A 27,399-nucleotide genomic window follows, 5' to 3' on the forward strand; every position below is an offset into this window, starting at 1 on the left:
CATCTGATCTTCATCCAAAGATAGATTACTGAGATAAGCTTCAGAAACAAACTTAGGGTGTTCTTCAAGAATTCAATTAAATTTTACATCAACATTACATAACAGTAAAGAACTATCTAAGAGATGAGTCTTACTAGATGCAGACCTCCATTAACAAACTGGTATTTAACATTTTGAAATATCTTTTTTTCCTTAAAGTTACCCTTATTTTGATTAAATATAACCAAATTAAGGCTAGTTTGTTTGCAAAATAGGTCTGTTCTCACTAATTTTGGTCTGATGATTTCTATAACCATAATTGATTATAGGCTTTTTATTTTGCTGAAACATTTATAGAGTCTCAGATTGAACTTTTAAAATAAAACAGGGCTGGGAAACTCACACCAAAGGCTTATCACAGATTTTGCATAACAAATCTAGGTGAATTTTTCCCTTTTAAGGTCTCAAAAATTTCTTGAGATTTTTGTATCCATTAGAAAACCTTCCTAACTCATTTGATAAACTTACTGGAAACCTAAGAACTTCTAATTTTTGGAGGAGTCAGATAGAAAATATAACTGTTTTGTTTATAACGTTTAATTTTACCAAAGTATTGTCATAATTAGTTTGAGAGGAAGATTTCCGCTACTCCCTGAAAACACAAGATTCAACCCCATAATTTTTTCAGATAGAAACCATAAAGTTATAAGCATATTCACTGGTTCATTTAGTCCTTTTGCTAACTTTTGTGAAGTCATCAGGTTTTTTATTAAAATACCAGGACATATCAGAATGTTAAAAACTTCATATAATTTTTAGGATATCTGTATTAGTAACTTTACCCTACATTATAATATGAGCAGATTTATTACTCATTTGATAATCTTTTTTTAATGTAATTTAACCAACCAAATAAATACGGTTTAATATCTCTTTGGGATGCTTCAGGGGCCCTCTGAAACACCCCAAAGTTAGCTAGAAGCCAAAAGTGCTTCATAGAATGATTTAGGAAGTTTTGTCAACAAATATCAGAAAGGTTTTGAGCACTCAGTCAGATGGGACTATAGGCCACTGTGAAACAATAGCTGTTCACTCAGCCAAAGTAACAATATAGGATTTCAGAAGCAAATACAGAACAGACCATTTAAAAAGCAAATGAACTTAAATCTATTGTCAAATGCAGTTCAACATCTGAAGAAAGTGTGTCCTTTTAACAGAGAGAAAAGCCAAATTTAAGTTTTTGCACCAGCTTATTTTTAGTCATTAACAGTCCCAAATTTTTTAGCTTCTTTGTAAGAGGAAACTAATGTTTAGTAATAAACGTTTCAAAATTTTACTCTATTTGGAAATGAGCTAGCTAGTCAGTGAACTTCCATCACTTAGTTTAGCACAACCCAATTCAAGTTACCCCAATTTGGACAGACTATTTCAGACAGACATTCCTAAAGCGTAATTATTCTTAATAGAGTTTATCTAAATGCTCATATCTCATTTACATTTTTTAGAAGTTTTTCTTACTTGAGGTAATTTTCTTGTTGACAAACTTGTAACAGATATAATGTTTAACTCATATTAAACCTAGGTACAATGAAAATATTTTACTTAACGTTAAGTACTCTAAGACATGTTTATATTAAATAGGTCAACAAACAAACATTAATATCAGGTATTTAACACTGAATATTTCCCAGTTCACATAAACCTGGAATTTATTGTTTAATTTAGAATTACTTGATTTGTAAGCGCTTACCTTTTTTTAAGCCAAATAAATAGAGATCATATACAAAAATATTACCAAGACATATTTAGACAGACACAGTGTAAGATCTAGCTTTAAGTCTTTTTTTTTTTTTTTCAGTGTCAGGAGTTAGAGATGGTCTAGATAAGTGTTCCTGAGAGCCCTGGTCTCAAGGCACAGGGAAAGAAAATCAAGTTTTAATAAAATGGCGGCAGGTCTAAACCACATGGTTGCCAGACAAAGTAAAATTTCCTTTTCCAGGGGATCTTCTCGACCCAGGGATCGAACTCAGGTCTCCCATATTGCAGGCAGACGCTTTAACCTCATCTCCACCAGAGAAGCCATTAAATACAAAAATACAGTCTCTCAGAAAACCTCTTATAGAGACACAGAACTTCAGATCCAAGTACTAACATCAAAGATTTCAAGGAAGGAAAGGAAGCCAGGTTGAAAAAGAAGGGAGAGGAGGCAGGAGAGGGGGGCAAAAGGGGTGGCCTTACAGACGTCTCCTGCCACCTACAGATACCCAGGTGTTACGGGACTTTTCCCTGGGCCTCCAGAGAAGGGAGGACTGGAACTTGGCCCTACCAGAAATCAGAGCCAGAATTCGAGTTCTCTGCCAAGAGGAGGTGATCAGTCTCCAATCCTCAGCTCAGGCTGAGGGCCCTTTGACCAGATTCCTGTGTCCAGGACTGGGGGACTAGAAAAACAGGGAAGGATAGGAAGGGTTAAGGAGAGGAGACAGAGAGAGAAGGGGAGAGAGATCAATACAGTCTCTTGTTCCTTACCGGTCAGGGCACTCTGGCCAGTTGTCCGCGTCAGGAGGAGACCAGGGACAAAAGGGTCCCAGTTGCGACCGCTGGGTCTGGTCCATTGGCAGGCGAGCTGGCCCCTGAGTACCCCGAGTGGTCAGGATGTCAGTCTCAGCGAAGAAGAGTCCCCGCCAGAGTCACCATTTGTTGCAGGAAGAGGGACCCCTTCCAGGGCCCGAAACTGGGCTCTTGTCTAACACTCGGAAATGAATTGTCCGAGGAGACACATGTGCTGACAAAGGGAACTTGGTCAGGGTGTCCGACCCGTGGTCAGAACCCGGTGTAAAGTTCCCAAGTCAGAGGTGCCTTTTGAGGGCCAGCCTACATGGAAGGTCGGCCATTCTGTGCTGCAAAAAGTGATTAATTTATTCCTTTTAATTTCTACACTGAGGTCATGAGCGCACATCTTGACCTCCTTAAAATTATCAGTAACCAAGGATAGAGGTGTGAGGCTAGAATGGTGTTGCCCCATCGTCCCTGGATCAGTCAGATGTTGGTAAATTAACACAGACAATACGAATAGCCACACAAACAGAGACAGGAGAAATACACCTCCGGGAATCCAGAGGTAAAACCGAACGACGATGGCCTCCGGCCGTTCAGCGGGAGCGACCTGCTATCGTCTACAGAGAACAGGGGCACTCCGTCCCCTCACGCCGGGGTCGGGGACGTCTGCCAACGACCCCCAGTGGTGACTCTCCGGTGCGTCCGCCTGAGTCATATACTGGTCTCAGATACCAGGCCCTACCATGAGTGAAAAGAAAGACAGAAAAAAGCTTACCGGCTGCAGATGACTCTCCGGATGGGTCTTCCCGTGGAGCCGGTGGGAGATCCCGGACGAGCCCCCAAATGTTATGCCCAAGTCACGAAATCTCCCAATGACCACCAGGGAGCCGATATCCGATGCAAAAGCAAGAGAGTTTTTTATTACCAAGCTCGAGCTGGGGCTCCCACCGATACCGACGCAGCAGCTATAGGGAGGAGCCCTGAGCTCTGGGTTACATTGCTTATATAGGGTATTATCGCACAAAAAATTCAAAAAACGGGAGTCTCCGGGTCTGATTGGTCACCTTCTGGTGAAGGGTTAGGTGTTGAGTTCTGATTGGTTTTCCTTTCCCGGGCTTGACCCGAATTTCCCTGGCTGGCCAAGGGTTCTGATTGGTTCGCAGGTGGTGGGGTGAGGTCAGGGGATTTCCAAAGGCTCTTTTCCCGGAACCTTACAAAATGGAGTAACTTTGATTCTTCATATTCTCTTGAGCATTAACTTGAAGCTGATAAGGGGAATAGTATGGGTTCCCAAGATCTTGTATTGAACAACAAATTACAGGATTTTTAAGGTTTAGCCAGTAATTGTTGTTTCTTCTTCTTTTTGTACTACTTAGAGCACTTAACACATTCTGCCATACCTTTATGATATGAATCAAGTGCCTTGGTTTTAGCCTGCGAGCTTTGTAGGTCATCTTGAGGGAGAGGAGTTCACCCTCTGCACTTACTCTCACTTCACCGACTCATGTGCCCTCTCTCCCACTTGCCCTCACTCTTACATTCCAATTCCCCAGAGAGGGAATGATAACCTGATGGGTTGAATTCTTCTAGAGCCTCAACTGAGCCTTGTTTGCTAGTAGTCCAGACTGTTGTCTGTTGTCTGTTAATAGTTACCAATGCCTGTGTGGCCCACTCTGGCACTTTCTGTTCGGTGTGTGCAGGGAGGAGAGAGGGGTAAACTGACTAGGGCCCAGCTATTCTGTTTCTCTTCCTGTCTTCCTGCTTGCTTGCTTGTGGACCAACACCAGTCAGGATGGGCATACAGAGAACAGGCCCACCTCTCCTCTCACACCATGTGACCGAATTAGCTGAGCCAGGGCTCGTCCTGCATCCTGGCCAACCTCTCTCGCAGGAGCTCTCTCGTAGGAATTTTTGTACTAGTTTCTGGCCAATGATCCTGTTGTTTGAATAATGTGAGGTGTAGGATAATTTTTCATAACCTTTATAATACCTTTCACAATATCTGGTATCAAAGTGCTCTGAAAAATGTATCAGTGTGAACTGTACACTCAAAAATGTCTTAGATGATAAATTTTATGTTATATGTATTTTAACACAAAAAGAAAAAAATTGTTACCCCACTTTGTAGACTTTCACATGTAGGTCTTTGTTACCTTTGATGCATTCTTATATCATGTACCTCATTAGGTAACAGTAAATATGAAAGCTTGCATAGTAAAAAGGCTTTATTCCTCTTTTACTTATTGTATATACTTATGAGCAAGTAGGTTGTTGAGAAATATATTTCTAGGCCATATTTGATGCTTAAAATGTTTCTTTTATGGTTATGGGGTGACCCAGAGAACAGAGGTAACATGGTAGGAGTTACACCTCTGCATTATTTTCTGGTCTTTGGTGTCTTCTGAGACCAGCTGACTTTGTTCCTTTGTTGTAACTCTTTCATTCCTTTGGGCTGTTTTTGGTCTTAGCCTCCTTAGTAACAAAATAAAGTGAAAAAGTGAAAGTGTTAGTCGCTCAGTCGTGTGAGACTCTTTGTGACCCCATGGACTGTAGCCTGCCAAGCTCCTCTGTCCATGGAATTCTCCAGGCAAGAAGGGGATCTTCCCGACCCAGGGATTAAACCCAGATCTCCTGGATTGCAGGCAGATTCTTTACTGTCTGATCCACCAAGAAGCCCATTTTGCCATGTTCTCCTCCAGGGGATCTTCCCAACCTGGGATGGAGCTCTCATTGGCTGGCAGGTTGTTGACCACTAGCACCGCCTGGAAAGCCCTCATTTCTAAGGTGCCTTCAAGCTCTTTTAAAAGATCTAAAGTCTCCTGGGAGCTTTATTTATTTTGTTTTGCTCTTGGCTTGTTGGGCTTCCTATCTAGAGATAGGAGCTCCTCTGTGCTGTATTTATGTATTGCTTGTTCTGAATTAACTTTAACTGAAATGTTATCAGGAAGTGGTGGTGGTGGTGGTGGTGGTGGTAGTTTAGTCACTAAGTCATGTCTGACTCTTGTGACTCCATGGACTGTCCCTGGGATTTTCCAGGAAAGAATACTGGAGTGGGTAGCCGCTTCCTTTTCCAGGAAAGAATACTGGAGTGGGTAGCCGTTCCCTTCTCCAGGGGGTCTTCCTGACCCAGGGATTGACCTTGGGTCTCCTGCATAGCAGGCAGGTTCTTCACCAACTGAGCCACCAGGGTAGCTTTGTACTAAGATGGTGAGTGAGATACTTGCTTTAATGGGAGATTTTAATCTGTTGTTTTTCCAAAGCTCTTGTTTCATCCCCTTTTTAAAAATTGTTTGCATCACAGGTCTTGATCGGGGAACTGAATATAATTTCCGAGTGGCTGCTCTAACAGTCAATGGTACAGGCCCAGCTACTGACTGGCTGTCAGCTGAAACTTTTGAAAGTGACTTAGATGGTAAGAGCAACAATCAGCAGGATTGGAACAATCTGGGTACTAACTGAAGTCGAATGAGTCAAACTATAAAGGCATAGATTTTGGGGTGTATGTGGCTAAAATCTGTAAATTTTAGTGGATTTTACTGCTGTCATTCCTATAATACAGCAAGTCTCCTGAAATGTTTATAGTGGCCTTTTGGGAACTCTCCCTGTAAGTAGAAACAGAACAAGTGGAAATGTGCAGGTACTTTAAGTCTGGCTGTTTTACCAAGGCCAATAAGTAGGTGGATGATCTGAAATTTAAGGCTGCACCCTATAGACTGGCCTTTGTTTTAGTTACAGTTTCCCTTTTCCCTTAGTCCTAGAAACCTCGCCCTTTTTCTCACCAGTTTATTCAGTGACTCCATATGAGTATGTGTATGTTGCTTTTATCAGAGACAAGTGCTGCACTTAAAAGGCAAAAGACCTGGGTATTTAATGTAATTCTTTGTTTACTGATTTTTAAATAGAGGTAGGAATTTATGCCTTGAGATAATATGTGTGAACGATACTGCAAATTGCTACCTTTTAAAGCCTCTTAGTCTCCCACCATTTAAATCAATTTGTGGTTCTAAGTTTCATATTTTCTGACTTACCACATTAGTTTAGGGAGTAAATAACTGATATCATCACCGTCATGTGAAACGTGATCATCTGTTGACAGCAGGCTTCTATTTAGTGTGCTGTGCCTTTCTCATTCCACCTGGTAGAGTGTGGTAATCAGCTGTGGGACTGAGAGGAGTGGGCAGCAGTTGAAAGACAGTTTATTTTTCTCCATTGGGAAGGCTCTTGGACCTCGTTGTCTTTCCTTCCAAGTTATAATAATAGCTGCAGTGTCTCGTGTTTCAGGTTGTTTGAGTTAGGCTGCAGTTAAACTGCAGCCATACTTCACTATACATACAGATTCTCTGAAAATTCTTGGCCATAATGGAAAAAAACTTAGCCCCAGGTAATTTGGCAGAAGCCTAAACACCTTGCCCCAAGGACAATGAAATATTAACAAAGGAAGGTGGATCTGAATCTCATCTTGTTCTTCTCTCCTTCCCAGAAACTCGTGTTCCAGAAGTGCCTAGTTCTCTTCACGTCCGCCCACTGGTCACTAGCATCGTAGTAAGCTGGACGCCTCCAGAGAATCAAAACATTGTGGTCAGAGGTTATGCCATTGGTTATGGCATTGGCAGCCCTCATGCCCAGACCATAAAAGTAGACTATAAACAACGCTATTACACCATCGAAAATCTGGGTATGTATGCTAAGTAAAGGAAGTAACTGCATGTGTGATTTGTTTCTAACTTTTTATTGTATATTTTATTTTTATAGAAAGCTTTCAAAAATAGTACAATTTTTATTCTTCACCCAGGTTCCCCAGAGGTTAACATTTTATCATACATGCTTTATCTGCTGTGTGCCCAGTGTGTGTGCTCAGTCGTGTCTGAATCTTTGCAACCCCATGGACTGTAGCCCACTGTAGCTCCTCTGTCCATGGGGTTTTCCAGGAAAGAATACTGGAGTGGGTTGCCATTTCCTTCTCCAGAGGATCTTCCTGACCCTGGAATTGAACCCATGTCTCCTGCCTTGCAGGCATACTCTTTACCACTGAGCCACTGGGGACATTCGTTTTGTCTGCTATATGTACCTGGTTTTGTTTTTTTTCCTCTGGGAGCCATTTGAGAGTAATGATGCCCCTCCACCCACTAATGCTTTAATGTCCCTTTCCTTAAAATGAGGGCATTTTCTAATATAATCACAGTGCAGTTATCAAAATCAGCAAATTAACTGTGAGACAGTATCTACAGACTTCATTTATATTTTGCTAGTTGTCTCATCAATGTCCTTTGTAATGAAAGAAAAACACTGTTTTCTGGTGCATGATCACATGTATTTAGTTAGTGTGTTACATTAGTTTTCTTTCATATAGAACAGTTCCTTGATTTTCTCTTTTATGACTATGACATTTTTGAAAAGTACATTTATGCTTTATAGAATGACCCTTAATTTAGGCCTATGTACTATTTTATCATTATATTCAGCTTACACATTTTTGGAAGGAATAGCACAGATGTGTGTATTCTTGACAGCACACCATATCAGGAGGCAGATGAGAGCCTAATGCTAGTGACATTAACTTTAACCACTTGGTTAAAATGATATCTTCAACATTTCTCCTCTATAACGTTATTATTTTTTTCCTTCATAGCTAAAAAGTACCTTGTAGGGAAATGCCTTGAGTCTTTGTAAATATCTGGTTTCTTGTCAAACTTTTACTCAGTAATTTTATCATCTTCAGTATCATTATTATGGTGTTTCTCAAGTGGTGATTTTCTAATTCCATTATTTCTTCTGCATTTATTAGCATTCTTTGATAAAAGAAGAGCTTTGCTCCTCTTCCATATTGAAGGAATAGCCAATGAGAATCTCTCTATAACTAGTTTCTCTGTCCATTTGACATCTCCTGTCTTTCTTTGAGCACTTTCTTCCTTTTTGATTCAGTAAGATGTTTCAGGCTTATCTGGTATTTTCCTAGCTTTTGCCCTTGAATCAGCCATTGCTCCTGTTTCTTTTATAGAAAATGATATTTGGAAACCAGTATTTGAGCACTATTCATGCTCATTGTTACTGGGGTAGAAATCCTGAGAAATCTATTAAAAATGCTACTAAAACTATAGCTGAGTTTAAAAGGGCACAAGGTATAAAGTCAATATGCAGAAAGAGTTGTATTTCTACATACTAACAGTAAGCTATTTATATGTGTGTGGGTGTATGTATAGAAAATCTGTACACTGAAGAGTGGAAAATGATTGCTGAGAAAAGTTAAGACTTAAATGGAGATACCATGCCTATGGATTAGAGGACAGTATATTATGACAGTCCTCTCTAATGCAATCTCAAGTAAAGTGCCAGTAGACTTTTTTCCTGGACATTCATAAACTTATTCTAAAGTTTTCATGAAAAAAGTGAAGGAGCAGACATTTTTTAAAAAAAGAATAAAGTTAGCTTTGCGCAGTGGCAGTATCGTAGCCAATGAGGGTTATCCGAGGCGCGATTATTGCTAATTGAAAAAAAAGAATAAAGTTTAGAAGACCCGTACTATGTGATTTCAGAACGTATTATAAAGCTGCAGTAACTGAGACACTGTGGTAGTGTTGGTGTAAAGGTTAGGTGCTAGAGATCAATGGAACAGAATAGAGTTCAGAAATAGATATATGCTCAATTGATCTTTGACAAAAACACTGAGATAATTCAGTGGAAAAGAAGATAGTCTTTTCAACAAAAGGTGAGTGAATAATTGGATAACTCTGTGAGAAGGAAAAGGAACCTTCATTGATCCTTATACCATACACAAAAACAGACCTAAATAAATAAACGTTGAAGCGAAGTGTGTTCAGAGGAGGAGGAAGTGGTAAGGCACCCTAGAGCAGTCAGGGAAGAAGCTTGGCTTGGCCTTGAAAGAGTGACAATAGTGATTGGAAACAAGAGCTGAGAGGAGCATTCGTGTGCTAAAGGCAGTAGACGTAGTTTAGTAGTGAAGAAATTCACATTGAGAAGCAGCAAAAAAATTGACTGGCATAAAGTAAAAAACTTCTAGTTGTTGTTATTCAGTCGCTTGGTTGTGTCTGACTCTTTGCAACCCCATGACACCAGGCTTCCCTGTCCTTCACCATCTCCCAGAGCTTACTCAAACTCATGTGCATTGAGTCAGGATGCTGTCCAACCATCTTGTCATCTGTCGTCCCCTTCTCCTCCTGCCCTCAATCTTTCCCAGCGTTAGGGTCTTTTCAGATGAGTCAGTTCTTTGCATCAGGTGGCCAACATATTGGAGCTTCAGCTTCAGCATCAGTCCTTCCAATGAATATTCAGGGTTGATTTCCTTTAGGATTGGCTGATTTGGTCTCCTTGCTGTCCAAGGCACTCTCAAGAGTCTTCTCCAGCACCACAGTTCGAAAGCATCAGTTCTTCAGCACTCTGCCTTCTTTATGGTCCAACTCTCACATCCACACATGACAGCTGGAAAAACCATAGCTTTGACTATACAGACCTTTGTCAGCAAAGTTATATTTCTGTTTTTTAATATGCTGTCTAGTAGAATAACAAAAAATTCTATGTGACTTTGGGGTACACAGGGATCTCAGGATGCAAAGAAGTACAAATTTAAAAAATGAAAAAGAAATAAATTGGGCTTCATCAAAATTTAAAACTTCTACTTGGAAAGATACCAGTGAGATGAAAAGGTAAACCACAGACCAGGAGAAAACACTCATCATTCAAGTATCTGACAAAGAATTTGAATCTGGAATATGTTCTAAAAAAATATTTTTTAAACTCAGAAGATAAGAGTCCAATAAAAAAGTAGGAAAAAGATTTGGATGGACAGTATACCAAAGAAGATGATATATGAGTAGAAGTAAGCACATGAAAAAATTCTCAACTTCATTAATTATCAGAGAAATGCAGATAAAGCCACAATTAAATATCACTACACAACCTCTAAAATTGCTAAAATTTAATAGACCAGATATCAGCAAGGATGCAGAACTGGAACTCATACTTGCTGGTGGGCACATCTGATGGCACAACTACTCTAGAAAACAGATGGGAGGTTTCTGAAAAAGTTTGACTATACAATCCAACATTCCCACTCATAGTTACTTAACCGAGAGAAAGAAAGATGTGTATCTTCCCAAAGATTTCTACACAGATGTTCATAATTGACTTATAATAATCTAAAGGGGTAAACAAGTTAAGTGATGAATTGTACTATATCCATACAACAGAATACTAGTCAACAATTAAAAGAAATAGGTTACAGGTACACTCAGTGACATAACAAATCTCACAAACATTATGCAGAGCAAAAGAAGCAAAACACAAGAGAATACATACTGTGTTAATACAGTTTTATGAAATTGCAGAATGCGTGGCCCTTACAGTGACACAGCAAGATGAGTGGTTGGCTAGAAAGCGAGGAGGTGGGATTGACTGCAGTTGACTGGCAGTAGGAGAACTCTTCAGAGTATTGGGAATATGTGCTGTGGTCATGATTTGTTTTTGTTTAGTGCTAAGTAGTAGACTCTTACACAGGTGTATGTATTTGTCAAAGCTAAAAAGGTACACTTAAATGGGTATATTGTATTATATATAAATTATTACCTCAAAGGTGAGTTACAAAGCCAACATTTTGAGAAACAGTAATATTTTATAATAGAAAATGAATTGGTTTAGATAGGCATATTTTTCCAAATTATATATCGTTATTAAGATCTTTCTTTGAAAGGCTTGCCTTTTAATTTAGAATCTTCCCTGACCAACCTTTTTTGTTCAAATTTATTTGTAAATGTCTTTCCTAAAGACAATTTTAAGTGTCTAATAAAGTACTTAGGGTTTCCCTTGTGACTTAGACAGTAAAGAATCCACTTGCAATGTGGGAGACCTGAATTGATCCCTGGGTTGGGAAGATCCCCTGGAGAAGGAACTGGCTACCCACTCCAGTGTTCCTGCTGGGAGAATCCCCATGAACAGAGGAGTCTGGTGGGCTACAGTCCATGGGGTCACAAAGAGTTGGACATAGCTGAGCGACTAAGCACAAGAACAAGCAATAAATTCCTTAGGGTCATCTTTTCTGGTAGAAGATAAGCAGCAATTTAATGCTTTGGTCAAAAACAGAGCGGCCTTTTTCTTTTTCCTTTCAAGAAGAAACAGCACAGCTAACCTGGAAAGTGCTCCCCGCATGAACAGTCTTATAAGGCAGTAGTAGGAGAGCAAAGGAACAGACTATAGGATAAAAATACTTCTGTGGTCACCCACTCTTACTGTTTCCTTTACAGATCTACTGAAATGAAAATCCTCTTTCAGTCTAGCGGGAGAAGGAAAATAAAACAGGAGACAGTGAGAAGCATTGAAGTGAAGTGTGTTCAGAGGAGGAAGAGGTGGTAAGGCACCCTAGAGCAGTCAGGGAAGAAGCTTGGCTTGGCCTTGAAAGAGTGAGAATAGTGATTGGAAACAAGAGCTGAGAGGAGCACTCGTGTGCTGAAGGCAGTAGACGTAGTTTAGTAGTGAAGAAATCCACATTGAGAAGCAGCCAAAAAATTGACTGGCATAAAGTAAAATAAGCTTGCTGTATTTATCAGATAGATTTAAGATACATAAACGTTGAACAAAAGGAAAGTCAGTGGAGTGGAGAAATACACATAGGAATTCATTTATTAATCAAACTAGAGCTCTCTCCTGAGCTTCAAACCTATATAAACATCTGCTTGCTGGGTATCTATACTGGAATATCATAAATCATGATAGAATATCTTATAGTCTATCATAATTTAATCAAAATTACAGTTAATATCTTCTGCAAACTTTCACTCAATCAGCAAATATCCCAGACACTGTGCTAGAAATAGAGCACAATAGAAATAGAGTATCGAGCAGATGTGATCCCAGTGATTAGAGATAATATAATTTTTAAATAATTTAAATTGTTTAGAATGCCGAAGAGGAGAAATGAGGTGCTACAGGCTATGTATTTAGAGAGGTAGTCCGGTCTGGGACGGCCCCTTTCAGATGCGCAGGCAGTGTCTGAGTGAGAGTGTTGTGTGTCCGCAGCATAGGGGCAGCTGCACAGGTTACAGCACTGCAGTAGGAGAGCGCACACCGCTCGGTGAAATGAGAGGTGGCCGGGGAGCACAGGGAAGAGGCAGAGTGGTGGGCGGCAGCAAGGCTTGGTCACTTACATAGGGAAGGAGGGGGAAGAGAGGTCTTAACCACTCCCAGGTTTCTGACTTGAACAACAGCGTGCATAGTCATGCCATTTATGAACTCGAGGGAAAACTGGAGCAGATCTGAAGGGGCAGAGGAAGGGGAGAGAAAGAGAGATTTGAGACATCCAAGAGATGGAGATGCCCAACAGACAGTTGAACAGGTCTGGTGCTCAGAAGAAAAGTCGGGACTAATTTGCATTGGATCACACATGTATGCTGATCCAACCAAGGAAATGAATGGAAGCACATTGGGAGAGAGTGAAGAGTAGGACTAGAAGGGGGCCCACAGTCTGGAAATACACAAGTCTGGAAAATGTGTATTGTGAGTCTTCAGTCCCCAGTCTCAATGAATGGCATCACCTTCTAACATGTTGCCCAAATCAGCACCTTTACCTAACAGTCAAGTACAAAGTCTTATATATTCCATTTGTTGTCAGTTCTTTCTCACACTGGAAGACCAGCTGCCTTTATATATTGCTCAGTGGTATCTGGAAAATGGGCCACCAAGCAGCTTTTAAAGAAATGAAGGCCGCTTGAGGTGTGGCCACCTTGAAAAAATGCCCAGCTTTACGAGAAGTGAGTGGTGTGGGTCAGCTTCCCACCCTACAATACTTCAGTGGAACCCCAGTCTTCATTTCTGAAACTAGACTCTTGAAGTACCTGTACTAAACCTTCCCTGGGTCAGGAATGTGATAAAGCGGACTCTTCCTGATTTGCCGTAGACAATAGGAGAATGAATGCTATTCCAACCATATAATACCCCTCTTTTTCACCAAATCTAACTAGCAGCATTTTACATGATCACCTTCTTAGCCTGTTGAAATCCTGGGCCATGTCTTCTCCAACCAAGAAGTCTGCATGAAAGCTAGATGAGGTTGGCATCCCAGAGAGTTAAGGACCTTCAGCGGTTAACTGGGTTAACAGTTTCTCTCCTACTTCTCTAGCTTGGCTGTTCCAATCACTGCCTCCTCCTGAGAAGGAACTGGGTTTGTTTAAGTCCAAGCTGGACCTGTGGGCTTCCAACACATGGAAGTCCTATTTATTCTTTTTAATCCAACTCTTCACTATACAGTAATATCACTAAACTGCTGATGAGGTGAAGCCAAGAGAAGATTCAGAAACAGTCTGCCTTGCTCCTGGGACTACAGGAAGTCGATCCCAGCCAGTTTTTCTATACTCTGTATGCTCCCATCTCCATTCCTCCCCACCCCTCAGAATAATCCCACATAAAAAAATGTTAAAGTATGACCTGGCTTTTATTGGAGACTTCCCTGGTGGCTCAGACAGAAGCATCTGCCTACAATACAGGAGACCTGGGTTTGATCCCTGGGTTGGGAAGATCCCCTGGAGAAGGAAATGGCAACCCACTCTAGTATTCTTGCCTGGAAAATCCCATGGACAGAGGAGCCTGGCAGGCTGCATACAGTCCATGGGGTCTCAAAGAGTCGGACACGACTGAGCAACTTCACTTGATCTCACTTGGCTTTTATTACAATGAAGATTATACACAATCATCTATGAATTTTAAAAATTCTATAGTGAGAGTTTTTTACGTGTTTCCACTTGTTTCTTTCCTTCAGATCCCAGCTCTCACTATGTGATTACCCTGAAAGCGTTTAACAACGTAGGTGAAGGTATCCCCTTGTACGAGAGTGCTGTGACCAGACCTCACACGGGTAAGGTATCCTGTCCATCTCTGGCTGTCCGCATATTTTCCGGCAGCTTAAGTAGAATGTTAGCATGAGGCCTGCCCCATGGGTATCAGTGGAAGGAAAAGGATATGGCAGTTGAGGGTCAGGCCTCATAGGAGGGTAAATGGGCTTTCAACATGGAAAGTTCTGTTAAATCCTGCTTTGCTTTTTAGAAAATATTAATCCTGTCATGTAAACACATCTATGTAAATGTATAGCACATGTTTTTAATATGTTGGGATCTAGAAAGCATAGTCATGAGAGAATTAAAAGTGACTTTTCATCTTTTGGTCATGTGAGTTATAACTAAAAGGAGAAAAAAGTTAAAGGATCTCCATATCTCTGAGAAAATATATAGATTATTGATGGAATAAATGTGTTAGATTGATAAATCCAACATTTTCTTTATTAGTACTTGAATTAGTTGGGAAAGTATTTTTCTATGTGCTTTTTATAAGTTTTATTTATATAGAGTATAAAGCTATATGTACCATCCATTTGATAAACTGTAAGTTTATTACAAAAGAGACCAAATATTTATTACTTTTCTTTGTAATTTACCTATTAAAATATCTTTAAAAGAATAAAATTTCTCTAGATATATAAAACATGATTTAGATCTAGATCTGAATGAGAAAATTTACTGAAGTGAATATATTAGAATTGTAAATTTTTCTAAATGGTACTGGAAATCAAAGAATTTATCACTTTCAGTAATACTCTTTTGTTTCTCAAAACAAAATTGTAACTCTGTATTGCCTGCTATGTAATCTGGATACTTTGCTTACAGTATGGATTTGGCATTATTTGTTTTAAAAAGATAATCTCTGTCCCCCATTTTTATGCTTTTACTTAACAAGATCAATACCATTACTGCATATTTAATAGTTCTGTCCTGTCTTCTGCTCCTGTGTGCTTACAATTTATAAGTTCTTTTAAAAATAGCTTTGGTATGTCAGAAAAGAAAAAACAAGATGAAAGAGAATATTTAAACGAAGGGTTTGCTACTTTCTTAAATCAGTCTGTAATAGGGAAAAAACAAATTTGGAATTATTTTCTCTTATGTGACTTAAAAATATAGCGTAGCTAGAAATATACAAGAGGAAATGTTCATAAGTCATGTTACCTAGCTGTCTTTTCTAAGAGTTGTTACAATAAGAAGAAAATCTCGCAGTCTTAGTGATTTTTGCACCTGAAGGTGCATTTTCTTTAGCTAATTGGTATGTGTCCTGATCTTTGAACAAAGCCCTTGATTATAATGTGTGCTGTTCTTCTGTTATTTTTAGTCTTCATTGTGTAGGAAATACACAAATGGAGATTATTGCTTTAGCTTGGCAGTTATTCATAAATAAGGCCCCTGCCGTCTCAGATTTTAGGTTATAGGAAGGACTAGTCACCATAGCTAAATGGGATACCCATTTTAAAACCTTCACATAAAATAAACCAGTGTGTATGTGCTTAAGTAACTGACCTAGAGCTGGGAAAGCCCAAATGGATGCTTCCGTATTGCCCTGTGTCATGGTGCCTTTGGGCTCATTCTGGCCTTTGTTTTGATGGTGCTACTTAGAGAATATGTCTGTTGCATATGGTTTAGGACAGCACTTGAGTGCCTTCTATCAAAAAGTGCTCTGATTTCTTAAGTTCAAAAAGGCTGTCACTTAAATCCTTGATAGCTGGGGCATTTCCCATAACTGATTGGGATTAATCAGTGGGTTCTCTCAGTCTACTGGAAAAAGTATAAAATACTCCCATGTGTTGTCAGCTTACCTTTCCTGAAGAGTAATGCCCTTGAGTTCCCTTTGCTTTACTTGAATGTAAGCCATGTTGTGGTACTGCTTTTAGACCCTGGACATCAGCAGATCTGAATTGGACCCTGTGTGGGTTTCAGATACACCCAGTTCCAAGACCAGGCTAAGTTGCCACTGGCTGATATTCTGATTCAGATTTTAGAGGAGAGGCCCTTACATGTCCAGTGTGATAAGCAACATCCCCAAAATTCAACCACATTCACTGAAATACCAAAATAGATCATGAGCTTTGTGTTACTTATTTAGGAAAAATACCCTTGATTTTAAAAGCAGTTTTCATCTTAAGACAAAGAAAAGTCAGGTTTGAATGATGTGTGCTGTGCTTAATCACTCGGTTGTGTCCAACTCTTTGCGACCCTGTGAACTGTAGCCCGCCAGGCTCCTTTGTCAATGGGAATTCTCCAGGCAAGTATACTGGAGTGGGTTGTCATGCCCTCCTCCAGGGGATCCTCCCAACCCAGGGGTCGAACCCAGGTCTCCCACATTGCAGGCGGACTCTTTACCATCTGAGCCACTGGGGAACACTGGATAACCAACAAAGGAGCCTGGTGGCCTGCAGTCGATGGGGTCGCTAAGAGTCGGACACAGCTGAGCGACTTCACTTTCACTTTTCACTTTCATGCATTGGAGAAGGAAATGGCAACCCACTCCAGTGTTCTTGCCTGAAGAATCCCAGGGATGGGGGAGCCTGGTGGGCTGCCGTCTATGGGGTCACAAGAGTCAGACACGACTGAAGTGACTTAGCAGCAGCAGCATTCAATATACAGGCAGTTTATAGTAGTAGAAAATAGTTAATTACTATTTCTCTAGGTGGTTTCCTGCAAGTGTTTCCTGAAAGAACACAAGTGGAAATATTATTTTAAATGAATGACGGTTATATATTAACTCTGGATTCTCTTTCTCTTTCTCCATTTCTCACCTTTCATTCCATTATATTACCCTGCATTTCCCTCTTATTTTTGTTTATGTTAAAATGCCACTTCCATTTTTAATTACTTTTTACCCCAGACACTTCTGAAGTTGATTTGTTTGTTATTAATGCTCCATACACTCCAGTGCCAGATCCCACTCCCATGATGCCACCAGTGGGAGTTCAGGCTTCCATTCTGAGCCATGACACCATAAGGATCACCTGGGCGGACAACTCCCTGCCCAAACACCAGAAGATTACAGACTCCCGGTACTACACAGTCAGATGGAAAACCAACATCCCAGCAAACACCAAGTACAAGGTACTAGCACATTCACTCTGGGTAAGGAAAGCTAATTATTCACACTTTCTGATTCTGAGGCTCTTGGTTCATATGTTTGCAGAATGCCAATGCAACGACTTTGAGTTATTTGGTGACTGGTTTAAAACCAAATACACTCTATGAATTCTCTGTGATGGTGACCAAAGGTCGAAGGTCAAGCACATGGAGCATGACAGCCCATGGGACTACTTTTGAATTAGGTATGTGTTGTCGGAACTTTGTCACATGGCCTTTCTTCTCTTCGCTAGATGTGAAAGCCAGGGAAAGTCCCTGCTAATGTACCACACCCCGAGTCATGAGGCGCCTATCACCTCTCTTTACTACCCAAGGAAAGAACCAAGTGTGTGAATTGACATATTTACGGAACACAGTGAGCAACTACAGCTGGAGTTCAGTGTTTCTCTCTTAGGAAGAATTTTGGTTTTTTCATCATTGTTCAAGAACATTAGCCAATAGCAGAAAGAAATAGTGCAGAATGTACTAGAGTTTAGGGATCATGAGACATGAGTTCAATTCCAAGGTCAGCCACCTACTGACTATATAAGCAAGTCATCCAGCCTCTCTGAAGCTATTTCTTCCATCTATAAAAGAGGGGTAATTGCTGTCTTTTCTACTTGATAGGGTAAAATAAATTACCCAATAAATAAAGCAAATGGTAAGTAATAAAGCACTGTGTAGATGTAAGGAATTACGGTTTTTAACCTTGCCTTCCTGGAAGACTGAGATAGAAAAGATGAAGTAGCCTGCCCTTTACCAATACCATGCTTGCCAGAGCCTCAGCACTTTTTTCCAGAGCTCTCCTAAACTGCCCTGGAAGCTTTCTTGCCAACTGGTTAGTGTCTTATATAGTCTCCCACTGGAGTATTCTTAGGGTTTTTGTCTGTAAGTAAACATGAAAGAAAAAATACAGCTAAGCAAATTAAGGGGAAAGCAAGCCATCTGATTTGAAAGTTTTGCTTGCTTTTTGCTCACTTGTAGGCCTGTCCTTCTGCCCCTTATACTTCCCTGGCATGGGGATGTGTGTAACCATTGGGAGGCTCTGTCTATTCCACCTTCCTATTTCTTTCTCTCCTTTATGTGAATAATGAAAAAAATGGAGCTATAAAGTCTCTCCAGACTGGGTTTGGCCCTGATGTCTTATCTTTGGCACAGTTGGTTGAATTTCCTACAGAGAAAAAAAAAGGGATAGATTCGGAGAGAAAGAAATTCAGTGAAAGAAATTCAGTGCACAAAAACTTAAATAGAACTTGAGTTTGCTTTCTTTGCCAGTTTTAAAAATACCTTTGTGCTTTCATTCCAGCCCATTAGGTAATAAATGATATTCCATTAGGAGTTTACATTTCACTGGGCTTCCTTCCATTTCATACCAGGAGAATTCTAGTATTTTAGGAAAAGAGTAAATGTAAGGATATACTTAATATGCTGATTTCCTAACTAGTATTAACACATTAAAAGTTTTCAGCCATAATATGGAAACATAAGGGGCTTCTGCAATGCAGGAAATGTGGGTTTGATCTCTGGGTCGGGAAGATCCCCTAGAGGAAGCAATGGCTACCTTGCCTGAGAAATCCCCATGCACAGAGGAGCCTGGTGGGGCTACAGTCCATGGGGTTGCAAGGTTCAGACACGACTTAGAAACATAGCCGCCACTACCATGGAAACAGATGCACTGTCATTTTTATTTAATTGGCTTTTCTGTTCCATAAACAGCTTTACATTTCAGAGCAATAACCTTTAATAGTTGATAGTATCTTTTCAGTGCAAATTTAATATAAAAAAACATTAATTTGTAAATCATTTATTCTTTGGGGGAATGGTGGTTTTCAAACATCATATTTGGTTTGGAAAGCCAACTATATATAGGTAGAGACAAAGTTACTTTACACTTAAAAATATTCTAACAAAATAATCCAAATTAGGGGAGAAAACGTAGTCTTGGGCACATTACATAACTTTTCTCATTTTCAGTCTCCTGATCTATCAAGCAGGGACTGCAGGTGGCTTTTAATTTTCCCTAACCATCCTGCCTGACCTCCCCATCTGGGATGCCTGTTCTTTGTCCTCTCAATATGGTATTTCCCCTTTGGTACTTTGCATATTCTTCCTTTTCTTGGGGCTATTTATAGACAAACAGTGAGTTCTTTGAAGCCAAGAGGCTGTGCCCTTTATTGTGCCTTCTAAATGGAGAGGGTTGAGGAAATGGTGAATTCAGTTGAAATGAACAGGAATTACTGAAAGTGTTATCTTTTGTAGTTCCTACTTCTCCACCCAAGGATGTGACAGTTGTGAGTAAAGAGGGGAAACCTAGGACCATCATTGTAAACTGGCAGCCTCCCTCTGAAGCCAACGGCAAGATTACAGGTGAGAGGCCAGAGATGCCTGGGAGTGTGTGTCTGCTCCCTGTTCCTACATTCTAGAAGAGCGCCTTGTTCTTAGGAGGAATGGGGGTCTCAGGACTTGACCTGGCCATTTTTGGGGGTGCTACGTGTCATGATGGTCCTGGAAATTGAAGCAAGGGCTGCTGTTTAGTGACATAAAAAGGAGTCGCCAGCTGGTTGTTCTGACCCATATTTCATGAAACTCTGATGGGTGTGGATTGCTCTAGACAGCCTTTGGTTATGGTGGAACATACAGACTTATTTATTTTCCTCCAGAGAGCTATTCTTCTCTGTCTTTGACTAGATGACCAGGGTCTTGGGGTTGAAGACGCTGCCTGATTCTACAGGGTGATACCCAATAAATACAGATTCACGTCTTTTATCCCAAAGCTCAAAGATACCCATTAGGCTTAGAGTTTCTTTTTTCACCCAGGACTGCTTCTTCAGCTTCCTGTGCTCTTACAACTCAAGTTAAAAGTCTGAGTTGGCCTGGACCTCTGACAGGACCTTGAATTTTCCCTTGGACTTCCAGAGTAGAAGGCACTATGCCTTCCTCATCTTTATCAGGGAGAAAAACCTGCCTCTGATCCAGATAATGTATGCTGTGGAGCCAGAGTTCTCCTCCTGAAGTTCCTTTGTATGAAAAGATGGCCTAAGGTGACTGCAGCTATGAAATTAAAAGGTGCTTGCTCCTTGGAAGAAAAGCTGTAATAAACCTAGACAGTATATTAAAAAGCAGAGTGACCTTTGTCACTTTGCTGACAAAGGTCCATATAATCATAGCTGTGATTTTTCCAGTAGTCATGTATGGATGTTAAGAGTTGGACCATAAAGAAGGCTGCGTGCTGAAGAATTCATGCTTTTGAACAGCAGTGGTGGAGAAGACTCTTGAGAGTCCCTTGGATGCAACTAGATCAAACCAGCCAATCCTAAAGGAAATCAACCCTGAATATTCTTTGGAAGGACAGATGCTGAAGCTGAAGCTCCAAAACTTTGGCCACCTGATGTGAAGAGCCGACTCACTGGAAAAGACCCTGATGCTGGGAAACGTTGAGGACAGGAGGAGAAGGAGGTGACTGAGAATGAGGTGGTTAGACAGCATCACCAAATCAATGGACGTGAGTTTGAGCAAACTGATGGAGACAGTGAAGGACAGGGAAGCCTGGCGTGCTATAGTTCATGGGGTTGCAAAGAGTCAGACACAGCTGAGCGACTGAACAACAAAGGAAACTGAAAAGCATTTCTTGGCATTGTCTGACAAAACGTAGTCCCCTGGAGAAGGGGACAGCAGACCTCTTCAGTATGCTTGCCTTGAGAGCCCCATGGACAGTATGAGAAGGCAGAAAGATAGGACGTGAAGGATGAACTCCCCAGGTCAGTAGGTGCCCACTATGCTACTGGAGATCAGTGGAGAAATAACTCCAGAAAGAATGAAGGGATGGAGCCAAAGCAAAAATACCACCCAGTTGTGGATGTGACTGGTGGTGGAAGTAAAGTCTGATGCTATAAAGAACAATATTGCATAGGAACCTGGAATTTTAGGTCTATAAATCAATGCAAATTGGAAGTGGTCAAACAGGAGACGGCAAGAGTGAACGTCAACATTTTAGGAATCAGCGAACTAAAATGGACTGGAATGGGTGAATTTAACTCAGATGACCATCATATCTACTACTGTGGGCAAGAATCCCTTAGAAGAAATGGAATAGCCGTCATAGTCAACAAAAGAGTCCAAAATGTAGTACTTGGATGCAATCTCAAAAACAACAGAGTGATCTCTTATTCGTTTCCAAGGCAAACCATTCAATATCACAGTAATCCAAGTCTATGCCCCAACCAATAACGCTGAAGAAGCTGAAGTTGAATGTTTCTATGAAGACCTACAAGACCTTTTAGAACTAACACCCAAAAAAGATGTCCTTTTCATCCTTTTCGTTATAGGGGACTGGAATGCAAAAGTAGGGAGTCAAGAAACACCTGGAGTAACAGGCAGATTTGGCCTTGGAGTACAGAATGAAGCAGGGCAAAGGCTAACAGAGTTTTGCCAAGAGAACACACTAGCCATAGCAAACACCCTCTTCCAACAACACAAGAGAAGACTCTACACATGGACGACACCAGATGGTCAATACCGAAATCAGATTGATTATATTCTTTGCAGCCAAAGATAGAGAAGCTCTATACAGTCAGCAAAAACAAGACCAGGCGCTGACTGTACCTCAGATCATAAATTCCTTATTGCTAAATTCAGACTTAAATTGAAGAAAGTGGGGAAAACCACTAGACCATTCAGGTATGACCTAGATCAAATCCCTTACTATTATACAGTAGAAGTGAGAAATAGATTTAAGGGACTAGATCTGATAGACAGAGTGCCTGAAGAACTATGGACAGAGGTTCGTGACATTGTACAGGAGGGATCAAGACCATCCCCAAGAAAAAGAAATGCAAAAAGGCAAAATGGCTGTCTGAGGAGGCCTTACAAATAGCTGAGAAAAGAAGAGAAGTGAAAAGCAAAGGAGAAAAGGAAAGATATACCCATTTGAATGCAGAGTTCCAAAGAACAGCAAGGAGAGATAAAAAGGCTTTCCTCAGTGATCAATGCAAAGAAATAGAGGAAAACAATAGAATGGGAAAGACCAGAGATCTCTTCAAGAAAATTACAGATACCAAGAGAACATTTCATGCAAAGATGGACACGATAAAGATCAGAAATGATATGGACCTAACAGAAGCAGAAGATATTAAGAAGAGGTGACCAGAATGCAGAGAAGAACTATACAAAAAAGATCTTCACAACCCAGATAATCAAGATGACATGATCACTTACTTAGAGCCAGACATCCTGGAATGCAAAGTCAAGTGGGCCTTAGGAAGCATCACTATGAACAACGCTAGTGGAGGTGATGGAATTCCAATTGAGCTATTTCAAATCCTAAAAGATGATTCTGTGAACGTGCTGCACTCAATATGCCAGCAAATTTGGAAAACTCAGCAGTGGCCACAGGCCTGGAAAAGGTCAGTTTTCATTCCAATGCCAAAGAATGTTCAAACTACTGCACAATTACACTCATCTCACACACTAGTAAAGTAATGCTCAAAATTCTCCAAGCCAGGCTTCAACAGCACATGAACCGTGAACTTCCAGATGTTCAAGCTGGATTCAGAAAAGGCAGAGGAACCAGAGATCAAATTGCCAACATCTGTTGGGTCATTGAAAAAGCAAGAGCGTTCCAGAAAAACATGTACTTCTGCTTTATTGACTGTGCCAAAGCCCTTGACTGTTTGGATCACAACAAACTGGAAAATTCTTCAAGAGATGGGAATACCAGACCACCTGACCTGCCTCTTGAGAAATCTGTATGCAGGTCAGGAAGCAACAGTTAGAACTAGACATGGAACAACAGACTGGTTCCAAATGGGGAAAGGAGTATGTCAAGGCTGTATATTGTCTCCCTGCTTACTTAACTTATATGCAGAGTACATCATGAGAAACGCTGGGCTGGATGAAGCACAAGCTGGAATCATTGCCGGGAGAAATATCAATAACCTCAGATATGCAGATGACACTACCCTTGTGGCAGACAGCAAAGAAGAACTAAAGAGCCTCTTGATGAAAATGAAAGAGGAGAGTGAAAAAGTTGCCTTAAAACTCAACATTCAGAAAACTAAGATCATGGCATCCGGTCCCATCACTTCATGGGAAATATAGATGGGAAAACGGTGTCAGACTTTATTTTGGGGGTTCCAAAATGACTGCAGGTGGTGACTGCAGCCATGAAATTAAAAAACGCTTACTCCTTGGAAGAAAAGTTATGACCACCCTAGAGAGCATATTAAAAAGCAGAGGCATTACTTTGCCGACTAAGGTCCATCTAGTCAAAGCTCTGGTTTTTCCAGTGGTCATGTATGGATGTGAGAGTTGGATTATAAAGAAAGCTGAGCACTGAAGAATTGGTGCTTTTGAACTGTGGTGTTGGAGAAGACTCTTGAGAGTCCCTTGGACTGCAAGAAGATCCAACCAGTCCATTCTAAAGGAGATTAGTCCTGAGTATTCATTTGAGGGACTGATGCTAAAGATGAAACTCCAATACCTTGGCCACCTGATGCGAAGAGCTGACTCATTTGAAAAGGCCCTAATGCTTGGAAAGATTGAAGGCAGTAGGAGAAGGGGACGACAAAGGATGAGGTGATTGGATGATGTCACTGACTCTGTGGACATGAGTTTGAGTGAGCTCCGGGAGTTGGTGATGGACAGGGAGGCCCAGTGTGCTGCAGTCCATGGGGTCACGAAGGGTTTACACGACTGAGTGACTGAACTGAACTGAGCAGTCAGCTTTCCTTAGGAATCCCTTTCCTTAAATCCCCGGTCTTTATGTCATTTTTAATTTAGGTTTTAGAATTTGCCTCTTCCTTAAAAGAATTAAGTGTGACTTGACATGGATTACATTATATTTTGTGTTTAAAAACCAGTAATGATGCTGTCAGTGCCTTTTTGTACTGTGTAGGCGTGTGGGTGTAGCTCTTCCGTCCTCATCTGTGGATGTAGAGCGCCCTCTGGTGGATGCATCAGGTGATGTTTCACTGTGACTTCACCTCCCCACCTAGCAAAGGTGGCTGCCCATCTCGGAATTTTTCTCCTGGGAAATCACATTGATGCAGTTCAGATAGCACTGTCAGGCCGTTACTGATGGTAATGGCCATTAAGTTTTTTCAAAATTGCATTAACTTAATTGAAGTAGACCACTGAAGTACAGAATGTTGGAATGATGATTAGGATGGTTTCCTTATATAATTTCCTAGCTTTTGAGAGTAGTTAACCCGACATTTTTATCTTAACTACTTTTATTATTTCAGCTACTGATACAGAGAATAATTTATAGTCTGGCACTGTTGAAATTGTGGTTTTCTCTGTATTATATTTAGTGTAGCATTTAAAATACTTGTTACTATTGCTAATTTAATCTGTAACTGGTTCTCTATTTGTATATGCTGTAACATATATCTTTTATTGATTTACTGATTGCAAAAGAAACGGGAATAAGGTTTCTTTTTCCATTTATCCCTTTGGATAGGTTACATCATATATTACAGCACGGATGTGAATGCAGAGATACACGACTGGGTTATCGAGCCTGTTGTGGGAAACAGGCTGACTCACCAGATACAGGAATTAACACTTGACACGCCATACTACTTCAAAATCCAAGCCCGGAACTCAAAGGGCATGGGGCCCATGTCTGAAGCTGTCCAGTTCAGAACACCCAAAGGTAAAGGCCCCCAAACAGAGTGTTCCATTGTGTGTCTCTCGAGTGGGATTATACGTGTACATGTCATTTTAGCATGTAGAGACTGTGGATGATACAGGAAATCCTGATGAGGTGCTTATGAGCCACCATGTGGGCATTATCTGAAAATGATCCTACCCCCTGACCACCAGATCAGTGCTCCCTAGGTTACTGCCCTAAACCTATCATTGACAGGGGAACTTTGACTCCAGGCTGCTCGAGGCAGATGAACTACAGTGATCTAAAACAGTCAGATCAGGTGGGATTCTCTTGGTTCCCAGATAGAGTAGTAGCGTGTTATCGTGGTGGATGATTCTCTTTCAACACATGCAGGCTCTTAATGTGAAAGGCTTGTTCACTGACCTTTGTAGAGAGAAAGAGACAAAAGGGGCCCTTTAAAGAAAACTCTAGATAAGAAAGTGACAGTAAAATATTGAACCAGGTGAGCTTAGGAAGTAAAAGTAAGTCGGGGACTGAGTCTGTGGAAATATGGAAAACATACATGGGTTTCTTTTCTGTTAGCATGAAAAAGAAGACTCAAGGTGCTTGGAAGTTTGCGGGGTCTTAATTTTTTTCCTTTAAAAATTCTGCCTGTCCCATCTTCAAAGCTTGTGATCCTTGCTCTTGTTTTTTTCTTCCCCTGTGCTTGGCCTGTTAGCGGACTCCTCTGATAAAATGGCTAATGATCAAGGTAAATGAGTAGCTGGCCTCTCTTTCCTTTCCTCTCTTTTGTGACCTATTATTAGCTTTTGGTTGTTTTTGTTTTTTCCTGAAAATCAGTACCAGTACTGTGTGTTTAAAATCACATATTTATTGGCCAAAGTAGAGTTGAGTCCATGTTTGTGGCCCTTGGGGTATCTGAAAAGCTGGAGAATCTACTTAGGAGCTAAACAGACTGGCAGGAAAAAAAACTGGGTTGGACTTCTACAGATGTGAGGAGATAATCCTTAAATGTGGGTCAGATTATCCTTTGTGCTAAGAAACTAAAATTCTGTGATACAGATAAGGATTTGGGCCATAATGAGAACAGGCGCACCAATTTGTCATATTTGTAGCATCTAGAGTTTTATTGATGTCTCTAAATGAAAAGTTTAATCAAATTCAATTGAATACCCTTTTTTCCTCCCTCAACAGAGAATATACAAATGTCCCCTACTGAATTGTATGATTATGTTTCACAAAATTATTGCTCTCCATTCTCTTGTTGCAAGCTTAATTCAGGGCTCTTTTTCCATTTCTGCTCTTAAATATATTTGCTTATTTTATAAGAGGATAGAGACAGTATACAATGGAAGTTTAGGAAGTATGGGCCTCAGTGTCACCATTCTGGAAATTATCTGTCAGCGTAGTCTCTTCACTGCAGCTGCTGTGGTGAGAGATAACTATACTTTGATTTCCATCTCTGGGAAGTCAGCTAACGTTGGTTATCTGTTTTCTATAGCAGGAGCAGTTAAAGTAAATTGGATGGTTTCTTTTATACTTTAAGAGTAGTTTTTAGAAATACAAAGTCTTTGGATCTTGGTTAATGGCAAGGAAGATTCGCAGTTTGAGGTTTCAAGTTTTAGGGCTTTGGAAATGTGTTTGCATTCAATGAGTCTTTTGCTGTATGTTGGGAAAACTGCAGACATGCCCGTGTGTGTGTCTGTGTGTGTGTCTGTGTGTGTGTCTGTGTGTGTGTCTGTGTGTGTGTGTGTGTGTGTGTGTGTAAAGCACCCTGATCACGGTGGAACCTGTACCTTACGCATGAGACTAGAGCAGTAACAACACTGAATGTGTTCAGGGTATATGTGCTCATTTCCTCCCTCACTTCACCTCATAAGCCAGGCTGCAGTTCTCAGCTACACCACCCCTTTGGCATTTAAAATTCTTTGCCCATATTTATTTTGGTATTTGGCTAATCCTTGGATTTCTTGTTCGTAAGTTAAATATAAAAGGAAAACACTAAGAAATATAGGAGTTAAGCCAGTTGGTTTATTGGCAAAAGTGTTCATTGGCAATTACTTATATAACGTGTTACTCTGAGTAGTTTGGCTTAAATATGGGCTACCTGACAAAGAAGTCCCTTAGCTATGAAGAGCCTTACGTGGGCTGCGTCGTCTCTGCCAGCTTATCATAGTGAAAAGAACAAGTGGACTCGTGACATGTGCTGTGTGTCATTTGGGAGGAATGTGGCAATAGAAGTGAAGTGAAGTGATGTGTGGACAGTGAAAGAGGTCTGAGGACTGTGAGTTTAAAGTTCTAGAATATGCCCCGTAGATATCCAGG

General features: G+C 40.6%; 1 protein-coding gene and 1 pseudogene across 4 annotated transcripts in view; both read left to right on the top strand.

The window, feature by feature from the left end:
* Window positions 1-27,399, top strand: part of NEO1 (neogenin 1) — a 237,560-nt gene that overhangs the window by 186,061 nt on the left and 24,100 nt on the right. For 2 of the 4 annotated variants that reach the window (XM_069595573.1, XM_069595575.1), the window contains 8 exons: window positions 5,837-5,947; window positions 7,016-7,210; window positions 14,297-14,392; window positions 17,272-17,447; window positions 17,530-17,668; window positions 19,722-19,829; window positions 24,922-25,116; window positions 25,793-25,825. In XM_069595573.1, the coding sequence (XP_069451674.1) occupies window positions 5,837-5,947; window positions 7,016-7,210; window positions 14,297-14,392; window positions 17,272-17,447; window positions 17,530-17,668; window positions 19,722-19,829; window positions 24,922-25,116; window positions 25,793-25,825 (1,053 nt within the window). The remainder of the gene's footprint in view (window positions 1-5,836; window positions 5,948-7,015; window positions 7,211-14,296; window positions 14,393-17,271; window positions 17,448-17,529; window positions 17,669-19,721; window positions 19,830-24,921; window positions 25,117-25,792; window positions 25,826-27,399) is intronic. The other 2 variants (XM_069595574.1, XM_069595576.1) reach the window with 1 other exon arrangement.
* Window positions 8,960-9,109, top strand: LOC138444499 (U4 spliceosomal RNA; annotated as a pseudogene).

Source organism: Ovis canadensis, chromosome 7, assembly GCF_042477335.2.
Source record: "Ovis canadensis isolate MfBH-ARS-UI-01 breed Bighorn chromosome 7, ARS-UI_OviCan_v2, whole genome shotgun sequence".
Lineage (NCBI taxonomy): Eukaryota > Metazoa > Chordata > Mammalia > Artiodactyla > Bovidae > Ovis > Ovis canadensis.